This window comes from Magallana gigas, chromosome 4 (genome assembly GCF_963853765.1).
Source record: "Magallana gigas chromosome 4, xbMagGiga1.1, whole genome shotgun sequence".
Classification (NCBI taxonomy): Eukaryota; Metazoa; Mollusca; class Bivalvia; order Ostreida; family Ostreidae; genus Magallana; species Magallana gigas.
Genome location: NC_088856.1, coordinates 31,373,127 through 31,398,037, shown reverse-complemented (window position 1 = coordinate 31,398,037; position 24,911 = coordinate 31,373,127). Strand labels below are relative to the sequence as shown.

General features: G+C 33.0%; 1 protein-coding gene across 5 annotated transcripts; it reads left to right on the top strand.

The window, feature by feature from the left end:
- The first annotated feature begins 133 nt into the window (after positions 1-133).
- Positions 134-23,322, top strand: LOC105347685 (cytosolic 10-formyltetrahydrofolate dehydrogenase). Of its 5 annotated transcripts, none has more exons than XM_066082073.1 (26): positions 151-292; positions 5,893-5,943; positions 6,549-6,690; positions 8,698-8,932; positions 9,604-9,769; positions 9,873-9,974; positions 10,118-10,207; positions 10,635-10,769; positions 11,270-11,398; positions 11,856-11,941; positions 12,513-12,660; positions 12,903-13,022; positions 13,234-13,296; positions 15,196-15,260; positions 15,506-15,656; positions 15,950-16,020; positions 16,352-16,457; positions 17,152-17,239; positions 17,518-17,611; positions 17,804-17,903; positions 19,559-19,657; positions 20,022-20,187; positions 20,394-20,499; positions 20,812-21,011; positions 21,448-21,524; positions 22,048-23,322. In XM_066082073.1, the coding sequence occupies exons 3-25, from the start codon at positions 6,564-6,566 to the stop codon at positions 21,513-21,515; spliced, it is 2,715 nt and encodes a 904-aa protein (XP_065938145.1). In that variant the 5' UTR covers positions 151-292; positions 5,893-5,943; positions 6,549-6,563; the 3' UTR covers positions 21,516-21,524; positions 22,048-23,322. The 5 variants fall into 5 exon arrangements, with proteins under 5 accessions (XP_065938143.1, XP_065938144.1, XP_065938145.1 ...); XM_034452379.2 differs by lacking the exon at positions 151-292 and adding an exon at positions 5,220-5,315; XM_066082071.1 differs by lacking the exon at positions 5,893-5,943 and having other exon boundaries at positions 134-292.
- The last annotated feature ends 1,589 nt before the right edge of the window (positions 23,323-24,911 follow it).

Sequence of the window (24,911 nt, the reverse complement as noted above, 5' to 3'; positions counted from 1 at the left end):
AACGAATATGAAAAATTAGGAGATTCTTTAAAATCCGAAAAAAAATTGAAACACGGGCCTAAATCAACTGGTACTGAATTAATGCAAACATCATCATCTTTGTAGGTGTGCGTTCTAGCAACCAATCAAAATGCGCGTAAGAACTTGGCACGTCAATTGACCTTGACCCCGCCAACCATACTCTGACGGTATCGGGACAAGACAGTCATAAGACAAAAGTCCGACTGATAAACCGTCCCCGATTACAATGTTTGCATCGAGACAGTTTGTCCGTTTATTTTCTACCTCTCAGGTAATATAGATAACAAAAATGTAGGCCACTAATCCTCATTTCCGCACCATTATCATGCTTGTATTGTCTGTAGTCTGATCCAGATGTCGGATCAAACAGGCCGTATGCTGCAAAATCTTGTCGTGATTTTACTAACAGTAATTAATTGATACGTGTTAAAAGGATAAGGAACATTCATATATCACCTCATTTGTGTGTTAATATTTGGTAATCTTTTCTATACGTTGTTTTGTAGTGTACAGCTTTTCAATCTCTATAGGGCCTTTTTAGACGGAGGCTGTATAACAGCCTCCGTATATTGTGATTGTTTTGCCCGTGACGTCAAATAATGAGGATTCCTTAAGCACCATCTAGCGGTGGACGAAATAATGAATAATTATGAGATTCAATGAATAAACATGGCATGCTTCTTTGTCTCTGTCGTACATGTATATCGTTCGCGTATTATCAATCAATCTCCCGCGGAGACGTATCTTTCTTCACCGCTGCAACAACCCCCACCCCCGCAAGTGATTTGGGAAGTCAGTATGTCCTACAAGCTGATAAGTGTCGCGCGGGGGAAAATAATTAGAATTGACAAAAAATATTTTATATGATGCAAACAATGGCCATTATATATATCATTAAAACTGGTACCATATAAATGAACTTGAGTTCTCTGCAAATTCAAAATAATAGCAAAATTTAGTTCATGTGTTTATTGTTTCCATAGTCTGTGTTTATTGTTTCTATAGTCTTAAAAGAGAGAGAGAGAGAGAGAGAGAGAGAGAGAGAGAGAGAGAGAGAGAGAGAGAGAGAGAGAGATTTCTGTTAAGAAAAAAGAAGTATACGAATTAAACTTCACAAACACAGTCTATCAATCTTTAAAGCTGCTTGGTCCGATCTTATATCAAATTTTATGCACGCTTTTAAACGATGGCTATGCTTAGTATATGTATAATAATAGACATTACAGTAGTTTTACCTGTCAATTATGCCAAATTTCAATGAAGAAAAATACGTACAAAATTTGCTAACAAAACAAACGACATTAAAAGGTACAGCGTTATTTCGCCTCATGTTAAATTTCACCCCTGACGACGAGACGGGTATGGCTGTATTACGAATTTGACATCGCTTTAAATAAAGGTCGAAATGATCAGACAAATTACAAATAAACATGTGTACGTTTTGTTCGCTAATATTTCTAAAGTTTGATTTCTTTACAATCGATGCATAGCATGTGGGTTGAATAACCCCAATCATTCGGGGGACAAAACCAAGCGGTTTCCTTTTCTAAACATTCCCGTGATGCATTTTGGTTTGTTTTTTCGTTTGCCCAAAGAGAAATTATTTTATTTACTTTGAATATTTCTAACTTTGAAAGGAGACTGATTCTGCTGGTGTAAATAGGAGAAAGTCCATAACTTTCTAAGATAAATGATTTGTATGGAAAAAAAATTGATACTGTAATTACAAAAAAATCGGACCAAGCAGCTTTAAATCAAACATCACAAACCGTGTAGAATACTTCATTGTTAGGGATACTTCTTTTCGCTTTGCTAGAAATCAAACTTCACAAACAGTAAAGAATACATGTACTTCGTTTATAGACATACTTGTTTTCTCTTTGCTTGAAATCAAACATCACAGTGTAGAATACATGTATTTCATTGTTAGGCATGCTTCATTTCTCTTTTCTTGAAATCAAACAGTGTAGAATACATGTATTTCATTGTTAGACATGCTTCCTTTCTCTTTTCTTGAAATCAAACATCACAAACAGTGTAGAATACTTTTTTGTTAGGCATACTTCTTTTCCTCTTACTTGAAATGAAAACTATAAGAACAAAACTTTCCCCCTTATCTTGGATAGAACACGTGATGCACCTCACGCGTTGATCGGTTAACAGGGATAACACGTGGACTCGGACTGAAACTGCATGCTGGATTCAATCACAATGTACTATATTCTTTTGTCGAAACTAATTTTATGAATGTATAATATTAGTATATTTCAAATGAATGTACATAAAATCATGCCCAAAAAGAAAGTTCTCTCTCTCTCTCTCTCTCTCTCTCTCTCTCTCTCTCATAACGATCATAATAAGAGAATAATTATCTGGATCGACGACACTCATCACAAGTAATCAAGAAATTAATCCCCTTCTATTTTTCGAGTAATTCTAGTTGTATGCATTTAATAGCATGTACAGTTTCCCATGTTGTTTTGTGATGCAAAATTATTTTCTCCTTCCTTTTTTTTAAAATAATAAACACGTTTAAGTAGTAATACAACAAGCTTATAAGGTTAAAACAAAAGAACAACACTAATTATTTTAAAGGGACTTGGACACGATTTGAGCTTAAAATTTCTTATTTTTCCAATTTTAATGTTTGGAATGGTTATAATGGGTACTTTTAATGCTTTATCAAAATTTGAAAGTCAAATAATGAGTTATAAGCAAGATACAGAGTTTGAAAATCTTTGTTTTGTAAACAAAGCTCAAGCTTTGTTATGGTTTACATATGTGTTTTATTGGTATAAGTCTCAAGCAAATGTTGCTTTTTTCTGTTTATCATACTACTAGTATCTATGAACACATTGAATCAGTTTACCTTGTTTGCAACGAGTCATTTGGTCAAAGAAATGTTTATTCCATACTTTACAATATTTGTAAACAAATTAATATAAGATTCGATCGAGCTTTGTTTACATAATAATGCATGAATTCTTACCTATGTATCTCTCTCAAAACTTGACTTCTAATGTTAAAATTTTGGTCAATCATTCAAAATGAGCAAGTAAACCATTTAATACATAAAAAAGAAAAGAATTTTTTTTATCTAAAATCGTTTCCAAGTCCCTTTAATATTATCTTCCTAACTCTGATGTAAACCTGAAAAATATCCTCACGACCTTAAATTGCCATAATACTAAACTGCTTCGCGAATATTCTAACATGATAAGCGGTAAGGGCGCTGTTTGTACTTAAATAAAAAAATCATATATTGTCATTAGTTTAGTTTCCTCCGAAATGATGCCTCCGTCTATCAGTACTTTCAGTACTTTGATTACAAAATGAAGATGTTATTTTTGCCTCTTTTCCATAAAAGCATATTTATATTTTTTTTTTAATAGTAGTCATGATAGTGCACTCAGTGCTGACATGTTAAAAAAAAGAAATATTTACATTACAATTTTTTAACTTGTTATATCACTCATTGAATAAATGCATTGATTGCCTTTCAGAAGTTTCTAATTTCATTTCGACGTATGATGTACATGTAACATACATATTAACCTCCAGTGGGGAAAAAGAGGTAGATTTAGAATCCATGAAAGGTAGCTTTGTGCAAGGACTTTTTCATGCATATTATGACGCACATTTATATACTACAGTATAGCTTTTATGTAGTTAGGGTTTCTGATTAGTAATTCAATTAGGATATCAAGTAAAATATAAGAAGTTAAAAAAAATTGCAATATCATCATATGTTTGATGGTTATACCGATTTAGAAACCGGCCCCAGATAGCTCAGTTGATAGCACCTCAGCCAGACTAGAGATTCAGGGGGGCTGGATTTGAATCCCAATCTGGTCCCTCTTTATTTCTTCTGTCCTGTTTCGTTTAGTATCTATTACATATGCACAAAAAGTTTGCATGCATATACCATCAGATTGATTAAGTATTTTTATTTTTTTGTGGAGGAAAAAAAAAATTGCGTGCAGAGACTTTATAAACAACTGCCATTGTTCAGTAATATTCAGTTGCCTAAATATATAAAATTAAGAGAAGTAACAACTAGTACTAATGCGTATTTTCCTTTTCAATAATAATAAAAAACATTATTCAAATCATGCAGTGTTGCAATGACATACAAGTCAAGTTTGCTGTTATGGCCAAGTTTAAAGATATATTCATGCAGTCAGCCATGTGTGGAATAGCAAAGCTTCTTTTTCTGTGGCGATGATAAAATCGACATGTCTTGTAACTAATGTAATCACTGGAAGTGACTTCTTCACCATTCAATATACGGTTAATACCGTAAAACATATGCTTGAAAAGTTAACATTCATTCGACTTAAAAATTAAAGCATTTGTATTCCCCTGATTCAAGTCATGCGCTAATTACAATCCCGAGCAGTATACGAGATACAGAGTTAAAACGTGGTAGACTTCTGTGCAAAGCGGTAAGAGTTAACTTGTATGGATATAATTTTACTGATATAGTCACAAATAATTGAATCTCGAACATGTCAAATGATAATCATGATTAGAGGTTCAATTCTTGGTCCCTAAATTATTAAAAATGATAATCTAGAATTATTTTATACGAAAGAATTGTGACCCAAAACTAAAATAAGAAAAATCTCAATAATTATTTCATAAAACATAAGGGAAATTGCCACAGTGGGGTGCACACAGCATATTTTATGTCCAAATGTATATTGATTATTATTCATGTATTGATTATCAATCTTTCCATTATTAATGTCAAAAATGTTGGTTTTTATGCATTATTTTTAATTTAAAATCTCTCTCTCTCTCTCTCTCTCTCTCTCTCTCTCTCTCTCTCTCTCTCTCTCTCTTTTGAGAAGTGGACAGGCATACATGTAGTCCACTTCTCAAAAGAGAAAATCTCTCTCTCTCTCTCTCTCTCTCTCTCTCTCTCTCTCTCTCTCTCTCTCTCTCTCTCTCTCTCTCAAATAATGAATTCGAAATGTGACCATGTGGACTGGATCAGAGACAAGATAAGATTTATTTTATGTAATATTATGTAACGAAACAAATTAGCATTGGTGTCAAGACACCAAGAGATAACATGGCCCCACTATACACAAAGGGCCTGACTGAAATTGTTAATCCCTCCCCCCCAATCCCCCATTGATATATATACACAGTGGTGATCATGTGACCAACCAACACTTTTTGACCTACATTTTACACACATTCATAATCTGTTTACAAACAAGTCGGCCTAGAATTTGTAGGACGTGACCAGCATTTTGCTCTCAGTTTGGTTTTGAACATTTAAATAGGTAGGTGATCAAGGATTATTTTAAAAAACCTATAGCTTGTGCTTATTTTAATGTGTGTTAAGTTTGAAATGCATATTCTAAAACGAATGAATTGATAATTTTAAAGGTACCTTGATATGGGAGGAAAAAAATTTAACAGAATGAAACTACGCATATTAAATGCAGGCAATAGAGAAACTCAGAAAGATTCTAGGATAGCTATAGATTTCAGCTTTTACTACCGGTAGTTTTTTAAATCATGATTAAGCATGAATGTTTGGAAAAAAAAAACCCAATTAACATTCATTTAATTGTCAATTTAATGTTTCTGCTTTGTAGCATGAACTCTGTTCGTTTTTTTTAAAATTCAAAAGTGTTTACAGGTAATTCATTGCTTTTATATGTGCAGGTCAGCTGGTCATTGCTTTAATTTGTGTTTTAATGATTTAAGTAAACATTTGTGAACGAAATGCTCAGAAACATACACATGTATACGTGCCATTATATGCATATATGTCAGATTTTATCAGGCAGTTGAATTGATGTCTGTGCATGGCAGATGGAATGATGTAATATTTTTTTACTAAATACCTTGTAGAACTCTTGTGTGTGTGCATGTGCATAGTACATCGAAATTTGAATTTCTCAGGTAAACTCTCTCTTGCTTGTTTTGTCTCTTTTAATTTCTCTGTCTCTAGCTTGACATTATGCAATGTTTTACATGTCATAGAGAGTATCTTTAGCATTGAAATTTTTATATCTTTGAAAATTCTCTCTCTCTCAGCTCGCTCTCTCTCTCTCTCTCTCTCTCATATTGCAGACTGTATGCATTGAAATTATTTTACATGAGTTTTTAAGTGCACTGTAAAATTTGTAAATTGAATGATATCACACACACTTTGTAAATTTAGTCATTTATGATTGCACCAATGATAATATATAAGAAAAAAATTCTAAAATTTTACATTCTCATGATACTGTTAGGGAGTTAAGGTAAATTTTAATTGCATGAATAGAATCAGACTGGAATCAGACTTATTTTCTTGTTTTACCAGATTGCAGATAAAATATATGAAAATATATCATTACCTGTTAAAATATGATAGTTTGTATTGTTTTGCTTCATCTTCTCTTCATTTTAAACAAAATTAATAAATTGAAAAATATAAACAACCAGCTTTCCTTCCCTTTTGTAGACGATCGGTAAAATTGAAAACGTATTGTTACCGAGGTTTTTTTTTATCATTTCCACAGTCTTGGTACGATAGAATGAAGGTAGCCGTGATTGGTCAAAGTCTGTTCGGAGCGGAGGTCTACCGACTGTTACAGAAAGATGGGCACCACATCGTGGGGGTCTTCACAGTCCCAGACGTCAACGGAAAGCCCGACCCCCTGGGTAAAGATCCCCTTCATGATACTGTCTCTTCCTTTTCTCTCATGGTACAGGAAATTGATATCAAGCAAAGCACTCCTTAAACAAACTTGAGTTGTATTAAATCAACAGGCACACAGGAATTTAGCTACTGAGCCAAAACCTGAGTAAATCTTTTCCTGTGCAACATATGTCAAAAGTTCAGTTTGAGAAAATCAGTCACTTATATGGTTATAATGAAAAATGTTTGGTTTGTTTTTTGTTCACAAATTTGCGAAACGAAAAGAATTAATTGAAAATTATTGAACACTTAAGTGAATCACAGAAACCCCTTTCTCCTTGTCTTACTTTTTTTTCTCAAACGTGAAATGTTATTGTTTTCAAGATATACCTATGCCGTATCATGATCAGGTAAAATAGGCCAGATTTGACATGTCAAAGGTTAATATTCAGTGACAGTTCATAAGACAGTATGATTCTTGATTTTGACCTTATTCTGAAGTAGGCTCGGAAACAGAGTGCTCCTGCACTTTAAAAAAAAATTAGGTTGGCAGATTAGGAATTCAAATTTTTGAAAGGTGTGTTTAAAAAAAATAATAATTTCAAACCTTTCTTATAGAGAACATCTGAATACTGCTCTATTTTAAATAAAACAAAAAGTAAAGCTCTAATAAACATCAATCAAATACTTCTTATGTCATAAGGTCATAAGAGAGTGGGGAAAAATTATTTTTTTAAAAGGTGACTCAAGATTGAACATAGGTCATGACTGAATTTATTGTACCCCTGCACACACTGAATTTATTGAACACCACACACACACACGTGAATTATTGTACACTGCATCAATATTTTTAACATTATAAATATTTCACTAAAAGTATGTTATATCTGTATAGGACTAGTCTCTCTCCATGTCGATGGGGCCTTGTGGGAGATCATGGCCATAACTACCGTAATTTGTATCACATTATTTAGCTTACAATATGCCACAGTCATCTAGGAATACTATGATGTGTCCTGTGTTGCAGTACTGAACAGCTTCCTGTCACAACAGTGTTACAATTATTTTGAGTTTCTGTGTTTCATTGTGTTACAAACAAAACCGAAAAATTCAACATTGTTCCTCAGTCTGACTAAAGCCAGCCCCTACTAATTCACTTCGTTGTACGTCAGACTGCATTGTTCCTCATACAAAATGTTTGCATTGAGTTTTCAAATATCAGCTAAATGAAAAAAAAACAACAAATGAAACCAACATTAAATTAATAATATTTACATTCTACTGTGTTTTTCCATTGAATTCCGTGATGTTTAAATGCCTCTAAATGCAACACCTATTCACTGCGTATGAATTTACATGTAATTTACATAAGTAGTTCTCAAACAGTGATTTCTATGTAATCGGTTAAAAAATGTATTTCATAAATGTTGTCAAAACACCATGTTTTATAATTATTCAACAAAACAGTTGACTTTATTGTTAAAAGCAACATTTCAATAGTTATTTTTCATGGATTATATTTTCATGCTCGTCGATCTCATCTCAACGGTCTCTGTGAAAACCAGTTTAAACCGGTATTACAAATCAGCTGTTCTTGCTGTTACTAATTTACTCCCTCCGTGGTCTTCACTTTATATCGATTTATTTCAGTAAACAGTTGATTTCTTCAGTAAGGGAATGTAAATATAAGCATTAAATGATTTATTTTTGACGTCGTCGTGTCAATAACTGCCGTCAGGTGAGCAGACAAATTATCATAACGCGCTAACGCGCGTTATTCAATTTGTCTGCTCACCTGACGGCAGTTATTGACACGACGACGTCAAAAATAAATCATTCAATGCTATAATATACTTGACTGTATAATTAACAATTTTTTCCAGAGCTTTCAATATTTATCAACAAATTTTGAAGACGTAAACAAAAACCTTATTAAACAAATTTATATGCATATTAATATAAATTATGTAGATCATATATTAATCAAAATTTAGTTAATTAATGATTTTTTTTCTCTCCCTTCTAAGCTCTGGCAGCAGCCAAGGACAACATCCCAGTGTTTAAGTATAAAAGATGGCAGATGAAGAAAGTGGCCATTCCAGAAGTGTTGGAGGAGTACAAATCTGTGGGGGCAGAGCTCAACGTCCTCCCGTTCTGTTCTCAGTTCATCCCCATGGACGTCATCAACTTCCCCAAATACCAGTCCATCATCTACCACCCCTCCCTCCTACCCCGCCACAGGGGAGCTTCCGCCATTAATTGGTAGGTATATATTCAGCCAATACAAATAAGATAATTTATTCGGCTTCCAACTAAGCACTACATTTTTATGCCCCCCTTCGAAGAAGGGAGGGCATATTGCTTTGCTGCTGCCTGTTGGTCGGTCCACCAACCGTTTCCGTTCATTTTCTTCGCGGAGAATGAACATATTGAAATGAAATTTTGAATACTGGTTTATCATAATAATATCTAGGTCAAGTTCGATATTGGGTATGATCAAACAATTTTCGAAAGAGTTATGGCCCTTGTACGTAGAGAAATTCCACTTATTTGCAGTTTCCGCTCATTTTCTTCGCAGGGGATTAACATATTGAAATGAAATTTGGTATACAGATTAATCATGATAATATCTAGGTAAAGTTTGATATTGGGTACGATCGAGCAATTTTCGACAGAGTTATTGCCCTTGGACTTAGAAAAATTCCAGTTATTTGCAGTTTCCGCTCATTTTCTTTGCAGAGGATAAACATATTGAAATGAAATTTGGTATACAGGTTTATCATGATAATATCTAGGTCTTTACATTGTTTTATTGAGGATTTTGATTCTTATCAATGTGAAAACAGTAAATAAATTTTCCCTACTATAGAATCTATAATTGGTGTATAATCTGCCAGTGAATTTTTCTTAATACATGTGCCTTGATAAAACAGGACTTTGATGCAAGGTGACAAATCTGGCGGTTTCTCCGTTTTCTGGGCTGACGATGGGCTGGACACCGGACCTATTCTTCTACAGAAGAAATGTTTTGTTGCCCCTGACGACACCGTGGACACCATCTACAACCGCTTCCTGTTTCCAGAGGGGGTTAAGGCCATGGTATGTTGAAATATTATGATTTAATTGGGGGGTGAGGTATTTGTGAAAACACTTTCATATTATGAGATTTATCACTCTGACATGTATTTTGATGTTATTGTAGGGTGAGGCAGTTCAGATGATTCATCAAGGAAGAGCACCCAGAATAACACAGCCTGAAGAGGGCGCCACTTATGACCCATTATTAAAAAAAGCCAATGTCAAGGTTGTATATAGCAAAAGTTTCTGATATAAGCCAGTATCAGATTCATTATATGAATTCTATTTTGCTCTGACCAATGTTACAATGTAACAACTTCTATTATTCTATCTTGCTTCCATCACTGACTGAATCATTGTCTGTTGCAGGTTGACCTTAACCAATCGGCAGAAGCCATTCACAACTTTATCAGGGGCTGTGATAAAGTGCCAGGGGCATGGGTTGAGATTAATGGAGAGGTAGATAAGATAATTAATAGAATATAAAATTTATTTTTTTCTTTTTATTCAAAATGTCTTTATGATTATTTGTTACAGAAATGAATTGCGCATCTAGTACATGTACATGTACCGATACTTATTTTCAAACTTTGCATTATTTAGAATCTAGTGCGCCAAAATATTACTATCCTTTGTAGAAAAAAATTAAAAATTTTGCACTCTTTGTGGCTTGATAAACATTTAAAATATATAATCTTCAAATATTTACTATGTGTATTTATAAGTCCTGACTTTGAAATCTGGCAAGGTTTAAAGATACAGCAGTTTATTTTGATAACGCTTACAACTCATCATTTACATTAAAAGTTTAAAAGCTTTCTGACAGGTGATGAGTATGTGATTTGAAGTTCTTCCTTCAGTTGAAATGACTGTTGTTTTTGTACAGAAAGTGACTTTGTTTGGATCTCGACTCTGGAACAGAATGGAGCCAAGGGGAACAAAGGTGGAATTAGCCGGGGCCAGCAAGCCAGCCATCGTACACAAGTATGGAATGATTATCTTTGGCAACGATGGGAAAATGGTTAGTTGACACTGGGTGATTATACATGTAACATGCAGCAGAAATTTGATTCAATTAGAAATTAGATAAATTGGATGCTCAAGTTAGTTGGACAGTCAGATTCAAGATGGACAACAAAAATGATGTATACAATCATGTATATATTGGCATGAGCCAGAAATTTCAAATTTATACTTTCTTAATACATGTATGTAATGCATTTTGAAGTAAAATTTTGGGCTTAGATAGAGTATAGAATACTTGTTAAAAAAAAAAAGCGTAACTAGGATTCTTAGAATATATGTAAAAAAAAAATAGACAAACACTACTAAATAATCTTTATTTGAACAAGACATATCCAACAATATAGTACACATATAGTTGTCTTTAAAGGTAGTCAATGTATAACTGAGGTAAATGGAACAATTTTAGTCACATTTTTCATATAATTATGAGAATGATATTTAAACCAATTTTAGGAGACAGGGGGTAGTCGCTTATGATCATTGTGCATTTTCCAGGTGAATGTGAGTCAGCTACAGTTTGAGAACGGGAAGATGATCCAGGCATCCAAGTTTGGGAAGGAGGACACATCCCAGACCAAGCTGGAACTGACTCCAGAGGAGGAAACCATGATAAAAAATATTAAGGTCAGTTAAAGGCAAGCAGGAAAATACAGATGTTGTTAGAGTTTTCTCCCTTTGAAGGTATTGTATCATCAAAAAGTACTCAATAAGTTCATATTTTGCTTTAGAATTTTAGAAAACTGGAAGATATAATTATCCAAGTTTGAGATCATTCTACTTTTAAGAGACCAAAATTTGTCAGAATTTCTTCATCTTGTTGATTTATCTTGAGGTTTATATGTGAAGTTATCAAAAAGAAATATCTTCGGAATTCCACCCTTTTAAATTCTTAATGTATTAAGTAGTTGGAAACAAAATGTTTTAAAGAGATCTATGAATAACTGAAAGATGCAAACGCTGATAAGTTTATTTACCTGAATTCTGGTTGAAAAGCATTCTCCCAGGACTCGATGTGAAGTAAGCAGTAAAGAATTAAATACACAAAAATGCCATTATCATTGTTTTGTTATGCTATTAACAGGTTGTGTGGGGTGGTATACTAAACATAGAGGTAGATGAAAGCACAGATTTCTTCAAATCAGGGGCAGGATCCATGGATGTTGTCAGGTAAACTAAAAGCGTTGAAGAAGAGGAAAAATCCAAAACTACTTTTACATGAAAGAACTTTCTAAATTATCTTTTTGTCCATGAACAAGAAATGCATGGTCTTATTAGTCCCCTACCGGTTTTCACCGGAGGGGACTATAGCTTTCCTCTGCGTCCGTCTGTCCGCCATCTGTCCGTCCGTCTGTCTGTCCCACTTCAGTTTTCCACACTTTTTTTCTTTATGCGTTTGAGGAATAATATGAAATTTGCTGAACAGCTTTAAAATGTCAAACTACAGATCAAGTTTACACTTTTGTAGCGTCTGGTTGACATATTTTCGAGAAAATTAATTTTCTATATTCCAATTTTTTAATGTTCGGGTTCGGTATTCTACATAACAGTGCATTGTTTTCACAATTTCCACAAACCGGTAGGGGACGTGTATTGCTTATGCAATACTCTCAGAATGCTTGTTTTTTTAAATATGAAAGATGAATGAAAAATATCTATGCATGACAGATGCATGATTATATAATAAGAATGCTGAAAATTTCACTCAAAAATTGATTATTTTGTTTGACCTTGACATCAGGTTGGTTGAAGAGGTCAAGGAGAAGTGTAATGGGGTCAGCCTGCAGAATGAGGATGTGTACATGAATGCAGGGTTTGAGGACTTTGCCAGTTGTGTCATTAGAAGGTTCCGAGGAATCGAGGACAAGGAACCGTTCACATATGATGCTGTGAGTTCATCGACACATGATCATTAAATAATAGGATTTAATTTCAGACTCAAGAAAAAAAAAATTTCTTAATGAATAATAGTGCAAATCACTTATTCTCTATTAATAAACAAGGAAATCCTTCGCAAAATGCAAATCACAATTCCTTCATAGAAAAGCATACTTACCTAGACATCAGAGGGTTAAGGTCATGTTATATTCCACGATAGATATCAATAACAGAATTTATCTTATTGCTCCAGGTCCAAATGAGAGTAAACAACATGGACCTGTCCTTCCCGCATCAGTGCTTTATCGACAACGAGTTTGTGGACTCCTCGGACGGGAGGACCTTTGAAACCATTAACCCCAGCGACGAAAGTGTGAGTGTAAAAACTGACTAAGATCATGAACTATACTGCATTATTATTACTCTGAATCCTCTGTCTATATTAATTATGAAAATTAACAATCACTTGCATGTAAATGCACTGTAGAGCTACATCTTTTTAATGGTGAATTTTACAAATGTTAGTTGTTTGGAATGTTGTGATGTTGCCTTGTTTAACACATTGATTGTTGGTTACAATACAGGTAATCTGTAAGGTGTCCAGGGGTACCCCAGAGGATGTCGACCGAGCTGTGGAGGCCGCTAAGGTCAGTTTTTCCTGTGTTCACATCATGATATAACATGCATTTAGTATCTACCCCTTGCCCAAAAATAGTAGTCATTTTTTGGGGGTTTTTTTCTACTCTTTTAAGGTGGAATAACACATCGTCACAAAATGGCTGACCTTGGATCGAAACGATATTTCGTTGTATTAAAAGGATTTTATCGATGACTACCGTATATACTCGCTTATAAGTCGGTATTTTGGGAGTAGAAATTTGAATAAAAAGTAGGGGTCCGACTTATAGGCATGACATACAATCAGATAATTTTTCCACTGAGTAAAACTTCGTTTTTGGGCGCCATTTTGCTTCCAACTTTTGACTTGCGATCCCTATACTTGACATTTTTTTTTTAATTACTAAAAAGATAAACACTTAATAAATACATTGAAAGTTTCAACTGTATTTCTTAAAATATGAACAAGGTGTATTTGATACTATTTTTTATTTAAACAGGCAATTATTTACGCCTGAGGTGATATTAGCTGTTGGTATAACTGTACTTAAAACAACACAAGCCAACACTGAGTTTAGGAGGCTAATTACCAACCCTAATCAGTCAGTAGGGGATAAAATCACTGTCATTTTATTTCCAGTAGCATTTAAAATAGTTTTTGAGCTATAATCTAGTTGTAATGAGTGTTTAAAAAATATAATGGCGTCCACAATCGTAAGTTACAAACTTCAAGAAAGATAACTCTGTTTACAGAAAACTATTAAAAAACATGGCGTCTAAAAGCGATCTAGAGGGATTACAAAACAGCAATTTCTGTTTTATACTTAAAAAATTAAACACAAGAATAATTGCTAGTCTGTTAAAAAAAAATAAAGATCGTTTCATTATTATTCATAATAAATTACGCATGAGGTGATAATAGCTGTATTGGTGGCTGTAGGTGGCATGTCACCTAAAACAACACAAGCTAACACACCACTTTTAAAAGGGGCTATACCATCATAATCAGTCAACAGGGGATCAAAATCACTGTCATTTTATTTTCAATAGTATTTTAAATATTTTCATAGCTTACACCAAGTTTTCATCAGTGTATCAATAAAAAAAAAATGGCGTCCAAAATCGAAAGTTATTCATCCAGGATAGATGTCTTAACTGCACTTTTAAAATGCATTGCATCTAGAAAGATAACAGAGGGGTCAAGCATCAATATTTTTTTTCTAGAATATAGTCATGCTTGATAAAATGTGCTTATTTGATTGGCAATCTGTAGACTGATTATCCAAAAAAAATTACCCGACTTATAAGAGGGTCAATGGCAAAATCTTGAAAATAAACTTGAAAAATGGCAACCGACTTATAGGCGAACAATACTTATAGGCGAGTATATACGGTACATGTAACTTACTTCATAGCCGAGTGGTTAAAGTGTTGGGCTTGTGATCCGTACATCCCGAGTTCGAATCCATTGGGGGCTTTTGTTGTTACTTATTGCATTGAATTTTTGAAATATTCAATTTTTATCCCCAAACTGCAAATTTTTCGCTTATTTGACATATGTACAGTTTATTTATCATCATATCTTTCATAATCAAAAAATTTTCTGTTAATTCGCCTTAACTCTAAATTTTCATGATTATCTCTGTCTTGAACGTGAATCAGAATAACTGTTGGATGTAAATAATTCCCTTGTTTAAAACTACAATTCCCTTGTTTTTAACATAATCAAATAGTCACTACTGGTAATTGGTTTGGTTCTGAAACTTGATTTTGGATGGAGTTTTTATATGTTAGTCTGTAATATACAAGTAACAACAAAATCTTATCCTTATAAAGTGGTTACTTGGATTAATTATATACTGTATCAAAGATTTGAAAAATTGAATTGAGAATTTTTTCAATATACTTTTTAAAATTTGTCGTAACAGGTGGCTTTCTATGAGGGAGAATGGGGCAGGATGAATGCCCGGGATAGAGGGACTCTGATGTTCAGGTATTGTGTATATCACTATATATAATCAGTATGCAGTTAGCTAACCAGCAATAATATTCATAGATTGTCCTAAATGCTGAACTTCATGGAGACAGTATCAAGTGGAGTGGCAAATTTTTTTAGATAAACTTATAAAAAAATATTTAAAAATTTTTTTTTCTGTAAACAATACCTCACTATTAATTAATAGTAAAGGCAACCTCTGAAAAAATTTTCTCATCATGATTTTCGTCATTTTATTTCAGACTAGCTGACCTTATGGATGAACACAGGGAGGAGTTAGCTACCCTGGAGAGCATTGACTCTGGGGCTGTTTATACCCTCGCCCTGAAGACACACGTGGGCATGTCCATTGACACCTTTAGATACTTTGCTGGCTGGTGTGATAAAATCCAGGTAAGATTTACCTCCCTTTGTTGTGATCAGCAATTCAGGCATATAGATATTATATACTATAAAAGGTTTTTGATTTAGGTATATTCATATAACATTTGTAAAAAATGTATACATACTTTACATCATGTATTATTAGAATGATGGATTGTGAATCAAAACAAATATTGTTTTCGAGGGATTTGAGATACATGGAGCATGGATGCTGAATGGCTTCTCATTATAAATCTTTCATAGTACCCGTACTTGTATGAATTTTCATCATTATAGAAAATCCTTCAATCTGAACATTTCAGGGTTTGACTATTCCAATCAACCATGCAAGACCCAGCAAGAACTTGACCTATACTAAGAGGGAGCCTATTGGGTAATAAAACAATGAATTTATAATATTGAAATTACAAATTAGATGTAAAAATTTTCATCTGTCCGATTTACCTTAGAAATTTACTGTTGAAGAAAAAAAAAGAAATTTGTTTACTGAAGCATACCTTTTTGGAAAAATTCAAACGCAAGAATGAATTCTTAAAAATATTGTAGTAAAAGCAGTAATTTTACATTTTGTTCAAATTAAAGAATTTTGTTCGAGATTCTTCTGTATTTTGATTTCAGAGTGCAATGTATTTGTACTGTAATTTGATATGAAAGCATCGATCTTCTTCAAAGCTGATCAAACGTTCTGTGATCTTGGTTTTCAGTGTATGTGCCATAGTGGTACCATGGAACTATCCCCTGATGATGTTGGCATGGAAGATGGCCGCTTGCCTAGCCGCGGGGAACACTGTAGTATTAAAACCGGCTCAGGTGAGACCTCAGAATTCTGGATTGCTGATATATCTCTCTAGTCTAGAGACCTCTAGAATTCTGTCTTATTACATGTATGAGTTACTAGGATTAAATTGTTTAATTTACTGAAAATATATAGACCATTAAGACCATAGACCATATAGATCATTAAATGTTAGAGTGAAAAAGTTATACATACCATACTAGTACCGGTATATATTTTAAAATGGTCTAATATTATAATATCAATACATAGCATCTTTTCATTTCAAGCCATTTCTGACTAGAATTTTCAGTGTTGGATTGCAAATACTGTTTGTCCAAAATATTTTTTGATTAATTTTGACATTTCTTGACACACACCATTCAACATCATTGTGAATAAGAACAGATTACGGTACAAGAAAGTGACAGATTTGTAACAGCTGTGTACACTTATGAAATGCTCTGATTTCTTTCTTTGTTAATCAAATTTTTGTGTTTTTTGCATGAGAGAAAATAAAAACATATTCCAGTAACGAAATGAAGAAAATATTGAAAAATAAAACAAAGAGTTATCATAAAAAAAGGTTGACGTGTTGATTATCAGTAATGTGTTGAAGTCTTATGTACAATATAGATCTTGTTCAATAGTTATTGATGTGATTTTTCTCTGTAAAACATACATTTTATAAAAATCAACCAACAAAGTATTTTATTCTCTCAATTTAAGGTGACACCTCTGACAGCCCTCAAGTTTGCAGAACTGGTTGTCAAGGCTGGATTTCCTCCAGGTGTCATCAACATCCTACCTGGTCCAGGTGAGAGAGAGAGAGAGAGAGAGAGAGAGAGAGAGAGAGAGAGAGAGATCCTCTCAGTTGGACAGTCTAGATGAGTTATGTCTATGACTGCTTGGGTAGGGAGGAAGAATAATGAAAGAATGGAGAGAGGCTCCCAAGACTTGGTGACTGAAGAGTGCCACCAAGGAGGAATAACTCTTGCACAAGAATTTTGATTGAAAATTATTTAAAGTACTGATTTAAGACTATTTCATCAGAAATTTGTTATATATCATTAAAATCAAATTGTATTTTTTTAGGTTCCTCCATTGGACAAGCCATGTCTGAGCATCCAGACATTAGAAAGCTAGGATTCACTGGTTCCACTCCTATTGGAAAAACTATCATGGAAAGGTACTAGAGTTTTGTCCCTTTACTTTTTAACATATTTTTCTCTTTTAAAACAGGGACAACTAAAAAAAAGTGCTTCAAAATTTCATTTTCTAACTGTTTAGCTATGGGGGAAAAAACCATGCTACTAAATGATAACATAAAGAGAAAGCTATCTTCGTTATTTGTTTTCTACAATCTTTGTTTACTCAACAGTTGTGCCAAAGTTAATTTGAAGAAAGTCTCCCTGGAGCTGGGAGGGAAATCCCCTCTGATTATTTTCAGTGATTGTGATATGGACAAAGCTGTTAGAATGGTAAGAGGTCAAGGGTCAGAGTTCACTGTTACTGTTTTTATTTACCTTTAGTTGTGGAATAAAAAGATTTGACAATGATAAGTTTTTTAAAAAAGTGAAAAATTTATGCCAAACTCAAGCATATACTTGACGTTGAAATGTTTTGTTATTGATTAAGGTGGCTCTATACACCCACAGTTTATTCCAATTTTCAATAGAAGACCACAAAACATATACTTTTCAAATATTAAAATGACGATAGGGATACTATAGGTATTTTTAAAGAATTTTTTTAATGTTTTTTCGTGTTTTTGTAAAATATTTTTTTAAAAGACAGCTATCAACAAATTGAGAGAAATTATTATGTCTTATGATGGATATTTCCTTCGGACACATAAAAAAAAATATATCACTTCTTAACATTCAAAAATGTTATTATTGGAATTTTTTTTAGTATTTCCCCAAAACATAATTTTTCATATTTTCTTACTCTGTTGACAAATCATCTGAAAAAGTTGCTTGATGTTATAAGAAAATGTATTTTAATATATGTGACATAAAAAATTGAATGAAAACCATTGCAAATAAACACAAAAAATATTTTAAATTTTATTTGGTATGAAAGTTTCTCATGTAAGGGTTATCGTTCCTAAGTCCCAAGGCCCAAACACCTTGGGGACTTTTCATTTCTGAGTTGAAGAAAATTTCCTAAATATAATGTTGGAATGATAAATACATACATACTTCATTAAAGACTTTGCCCTGTATAAGTGAATATATTCGCTTTAATGCAAAACTAAGTCAAATAAATAAAGGGGAACATTGACTAGGCTAATAGGATTTATGTATCCAAACCTGAGAGAAATTCAAAGCAACCCTCTCATCCCCGTTAGGTGTCGATATTAATAGCATTAAAGTATATTATAATTGAAATATGTTCACCTGTTTAGAATTTTCACAGTATTCAACCAAAAAATACGTTTTAGAAATTTTTGGAAAGTTAAAAAATTTATTGTTCTAAACGGGAATCGAACTCATGACCTACTGGTTTGTAGTGAACCCACTAACCCACTGCGCTACAGTGTAACATATAGATAGTGCTATTAAATAAACTCTTTAAAAATTTATACTTGATTTTATTGTTTATTTCGATAAATAATACCACACAACGTGAAGGTGTCACATACCACATTACTTGTAAGTAATGGATTTTCCAATTGTCAAATCAAATCTATCCATTTAACATATTTTTCAAAATAGCGGTTCCCATACAATTCACCTCAGTTTAAATCAGCCAGTACCGGAAATGCATGTTTCCAGATTTACTTTTTTGCGTACTGCGTCATTAAAAAGTGGTGTATAGAGCCACCTTAAATTAATTACAGTATTTAAACCTTATATACTTGACGTTGAAATGTTTTGTTATTGATTAAATTAATTACAGTATTTAAACATGTAATCCATATTTAAATTTTGTTATAAAGATTACCAATATATTCCATTAAACTTTGGAAGATTTAAATTGAATTTATTAATTTAATTTAATCATATTTTATTGAAAACTTTAATTGGATTGGGTAACAGGCAAAGCCTATGTAAACCCTTCTTTATTAATGCTGGTACATGTATGTTGGTTTATAATATACATATAGAATGTATCGTTTATTATTTATCAGGGAATGAGTTCAGTCTTCTTCAACAAGGGAGAGAACTGCATTGCAGCTGGAAGATTGTTCGTGGAGGAATCTATCCATGATGAATATGTTGAGCGTATTGTAAGTTCATGTCCATTCTAAACTGTTTTAATCCAGACCAGCATATGGTACAAATGTGCATGTTTGTGTACAATGAAAACATAGCTTCCTTGGTGAATATGAACTTTTGGAAGATATCAAATTTTGTATGACTGCTTTTTAATACTATACAAAAAGTTAATGCAATGCAAAATTGTTCATAAAAAAATTCTTGATGAGAGAAATACATTTGGCTTCTTTAAAACTGGCAATGATTTTTTTTTATCATTGAAATACTATGAGGTTATGTATGTTTGCCAGTTAATTAGAAACATGGTCCACAATTACATACAAAAATGTAAAAAAGCTTCATGAAATTTTGTTTCAAATGTTGATTGTTTTGCAGATTGGAGAGATCAAGAAGATGAAGATTGGTGACCCCCTGGATCGCTCCACCGACCACGGACCCCAGAACCACCGGGCCCACATGGAGAAGTTGCTGGAGTACTGTGAACAGGGGGTCAAAGAGGGGGCCAAGCTGGTGTACGGAGGAAAGCAGGTCAACAGGAAAGGTACGGAATAAAAAGAGGGCAGGGAGTGTCAAAGATGCTGTATACTTGAGTTTTTTTATTAGCAAGGAGGAACAAAAAAGGAAGGGTATAGGAATATTTGAAGTTTGTTTCTTCGCTTGTCCCAGAAAAAAGTACTTTAAGAAATAATAGTTTGGGTTTACAAGTTTTTTAATGGTCTCTCTTAGTACTGACTTCTGTTTTGCCAGGACTTTTCATGGAGCCCACTCTATTTACTGATGTGGAGGATCACATGTTCATTGCTCAGGAAGAGTCCTTTGGTCCAGTGATGATTATCTCCAAATTCCAGAATGGGTAGGATTTCATTTTTCACTGCATCTGATATCGTTGAATGCATTTTGAGATAAGCATATAAAGAGCTTGACTGCAGATTAATTTAAGGTTATCATTGTCTTTTTGACAAAATATGATTTGGCAAGCCATTTTGCTATTGATGCCTCAAAGAAAAGATGTAAAGTAGGCCAGAAGATACTAGTATTTAGACATTCATTGAAGACAAGTGCATACATTTGTGGTAAAACCTCAGATTTAAGGCAGAGAATTAAGATGAAAGTTGCTATGGTTGGTATCTACTGTAATTTAAGTTTTTTACTCTGCGTGGTACAGGGACATTGATGGTGTATTGAAGAGTGCCAATGGCACAGAGTATGGCCTGGCATCGGGCGTCTTCACCACGGATATCAACAAAGCCATGTATGTAGCCGACAACCTGGATGCTGGAACCGTCTTTGTCAACACCTACAACAAAACAGATGTGGCTTCTCCATTCGGAGGCTTCAAGCAGTCTGGATTTGGAAAAGATCTCGGTAAGACACATTGACAGGTTTAGGAAGTATACTATTAATGTTCTGAATTAAACTTGGGCTTATTTATAACAGTATAGCAATTTTTTGTTAGGAATGGAAGATTTGTCATTAGGGAGAAATGATCAAATTTGGGTTTTAGAAATGATACATTTTTATCTTTGAATCCTTCTAATTATTGAAATCAATTTGTTGTATGGACTACCAGGTTTAAGTTGAATACCTTGTGTCTGTTTTAAAATAAGTCCATGTAATACATACCTAGACTGGAAGGTTGGGATTCCTTTTTCATTGTATTCAGTTACAAATTACCTCATAGTAGGATTTTAATTTTGAGAAAAAAAAAATTAAATTGAATTTAGAGTAGCTCATATTAAGTCAATAAAAATAATAAAACAGCGACTTTAAAGGTAAGAAAACAATGTCTGTCTGTTTACAGGTATGGAGGCCCTGCTGGAATACTTGAAGACCAAAGCAGTGACAGTGGAATATGGACAGGGGAGCTGAGCAACACAGGTGTGTGTACACAGGTGTGTCTTCTCAAATTAATTAATCGTTGTACATGCTTCTTATTATTTTTATTTTTATTAAGGGTTCTTAAAACACATAATTTATAGTCTCATAATAACTTGATCATTGAAAAGAGAGAGAGAGAGAGAGAGAGAGAGAGAGAGAGAGAGTATATGCCTCTAGAGAAGTTTTTAGGGGTAATTTTTAGTGTCATTTATTACCAGTGAATTTGTTCTTGCTGTATAAATCAAGTATTTATGAATCATATTTACAGTAAAACACGCTTATAACGAAGTCCCAGGGACAGGGAATTTAACTTCGTTACAAGCGTAATTCGTTATATCCGTCAAGTTTACAACATGAAATAGAGACTTGGGGAATGAAATTCACTTCGCTGTAAGCGTCAATTCATTATAAGCGTGTTCGCTATAACCGTGTTTTACTGTATACTGTATAATATATATACTCCTAGATGGTTTTATACTGCTACAATTAAGTTTTGTAAATTTTATTATTTTTTTCATTGCAGCTAAAGAGAACAATGGAAACAAGTGCACTTCTGGATAAAAACAGTGTTTCCCTAAAATCTTCCAGAAAAGTGGATGAAAGACTCCGCCAAAAAAGATTTTTCATGTTTTATTTCATGTGTTTCAAAATGACCGTGCCAACCAAGCAAGCAAACTGTACTTTTTAAAAAATATTTTTGATAGAATATCAAAATATAAAATTAGAATACCAATAATATCAATAAATGATCATGACATAAATTTCATAATGTAATTTAAAAATCATGTGTTGTGATTGTATTATTAGTATTTTTTTCTGAATAATTTACAATTATTTTAAGATGGTTTTCTTTGTTACACTGTTTTTTTTTACTTAACACGCTACAGCTTTTATTCACGGTTTTAATTTTTAGTTTTTGAATTTTACCTTTTTTCAAAGATGAGATTTTTTTTTAAGAATTTGCCAGGTGAGTGGAATTTGCAGAGTCAGCATTTGCTTTCAGTCCTTTGATTTTCTTCATTTGCTTCAAGTCATAGATCAGGATTCAGACCAATTCACTTGTTCAATCTGTTTATTTTTTAAGCAGAAAAATGAATGATTTTGATGATTAAACTCGATCATGGAATTTTTTTTCCTCAAATTTATGCTTTTGGGTTTTAATGGTTTTTTAAAGCTAGTTCATATCTTCATACATTTGTAAACAATAATTTTCTAGTTTATTCATCATTTGGTGGTGATTTTGTTTTTTCCCATTTTTACAACAAACAAAGAAAATAGTTTTAGTTTTCTCTTTTTTAAAAGTGCCATATCATAATTTAATTTTAATTTTTTAAATTCATTTTGTCAACCCTTTACAGAAATATATATGATATCCTCTGAAATTTTCTTTTTAAGAATTAGTTGTACATGTATAATTATTGCTTAAAATTATGATTTACTGAAAAAAAAATTATGATTTTTTGACCATTTAAACTTTTTGAAATACATGTAGCAAAGAATCTAGAATCTCACAAATCATTTATGTTACCCTTGAGTATTGTTATTTGTTACCAAGATTTGTTTATATGAAAACCAGCATTTGCAGTATTTTTAGTTCATGTAATTACCAAATTTTTTTGTTTATTCATGTACACACGTGTGTGTACATGTCATGGTTTATGTAAATATACATGTATAAGCATAGATTTGCAATTTGGTTTTCATTTCTTGGGTGTAAGATTAATTGAAAAAGTTGGTGTTTATGTAAACTTCTGTGTGCAAGGCATATGAAATTCATTAAACAAGTTTTGAAGTTTGATTTCTTAAGCCTTTTTATATATTTTTGGATATGATGAAACCTTCTAATCTGCAGGCACACACATACAACTTTCTGGTTTGAAAATAAAATACAATTCATTTATTAAGGATAATACAAGTCAAAGAATTGTAAAATCTTCAACTCTCCAAATCATCCCTATTATAGAGCTTATTAGACTTCTTTTTTAAGCCCCCCCCCCCCTCCCCCGAATACAACCTTACTCCCTACCATACTTTGATTCAAGCGTCAGCAAAAGTCAATAAGAAAGGGTTAAACATTCTGGCAATTAATAATAAATAATCAATTATTAGTAAAAGACACTGGAGAATAAGATACGTATTGCATTGTTTGATGTTGCCATCAGATAATGCTGCGATCGAATACCGGCGTATTGCAGCATGGTCATCGAAGCATTATTTATTTATGCTGTTAGGCGCTCAGCCCATATGCACATACATGTATTAGGTAAACATTTATCGAAGAAAAAAAATATACAGTCTAATCAATTCAATTTTGAAATGTTACTACATGTAGTGGTATGCAGGTTTTTTGTTTTTTGTTTAAGGCCTAATTTAATGATGCAGGTAAAATATGCAGCATGTGATAAATAGTTATCTGATGTATTTAAACCATCTAAAGAATTTGATAATCAGCTGGAAATGCAAACGTAATCCACATTTCTGCTATAGAATGAAATTTTCGGACTTTGAAAGACGTTGCATGTTTATTTGGAATACTTCGATATACAGAGGTTAAAGTTTAACATCTCTTTTGCACACATACAATTCTTGTAGGGTTTTTTTGTATTTTTTTCTTTTTCCTTGTAAAACTTCTTTGAATATTAATTTTGTATTTAAAAAAAATCCCAACGATTTATTAAAATACTCTCGATTTAAGTACACGTTACAGGGAAAAATTATGACTGAACTTTTATTCCTGTAAGAGTTATCGCTCTTGTCAGATTTAACGTACCTTAATATTGGAAAGATTGAAGAATTTAAGCTACGTAATTATATGTAAAAATTCGTAAAAGTAATGAAGCAAACCTGCATGCACAACAGATAATAAACAAATTATTGAAGCAAAACCTGTTTTGAGAGCTTTACTAGTTTATTGATGACGTTGCGTCTGTAATTGCATCATGGTTCGTGCTTCAATGTCGAGTCCCAAGGCCTCTTTATATATTTCATGAATAAGAATTGACAAGTGAGATTATCTGAATGGAACTTCAGAGGGAATTTTGATAGAGTCATGGGATGCCTTTTATTTCGCAGATGATTCTTTATTATCATCACATAATCGCAACACAGTACTCAGCAGTATTATAGTGTGAAGCACGACCCATGCGCGGAATTGCTTCCCTAGGGGTTGTTAAATTTGCCAGGGGGTGGGGGTTGGTTGGTGCGATCGTGTGTCCTACATTTTCCTTAGTTTACAATGTGAATTTCATATATATAAGTGTGAAATTTCCAAGGGAGAGGGGAGTCAGGACTACCCCCCCCCCCATTCCCCCTCTAGACCCGCGCATAGAACAAATGTGAATTCGTTTTACATGTATATTGTAATACGATTTAAATTTTAGTCCCGTT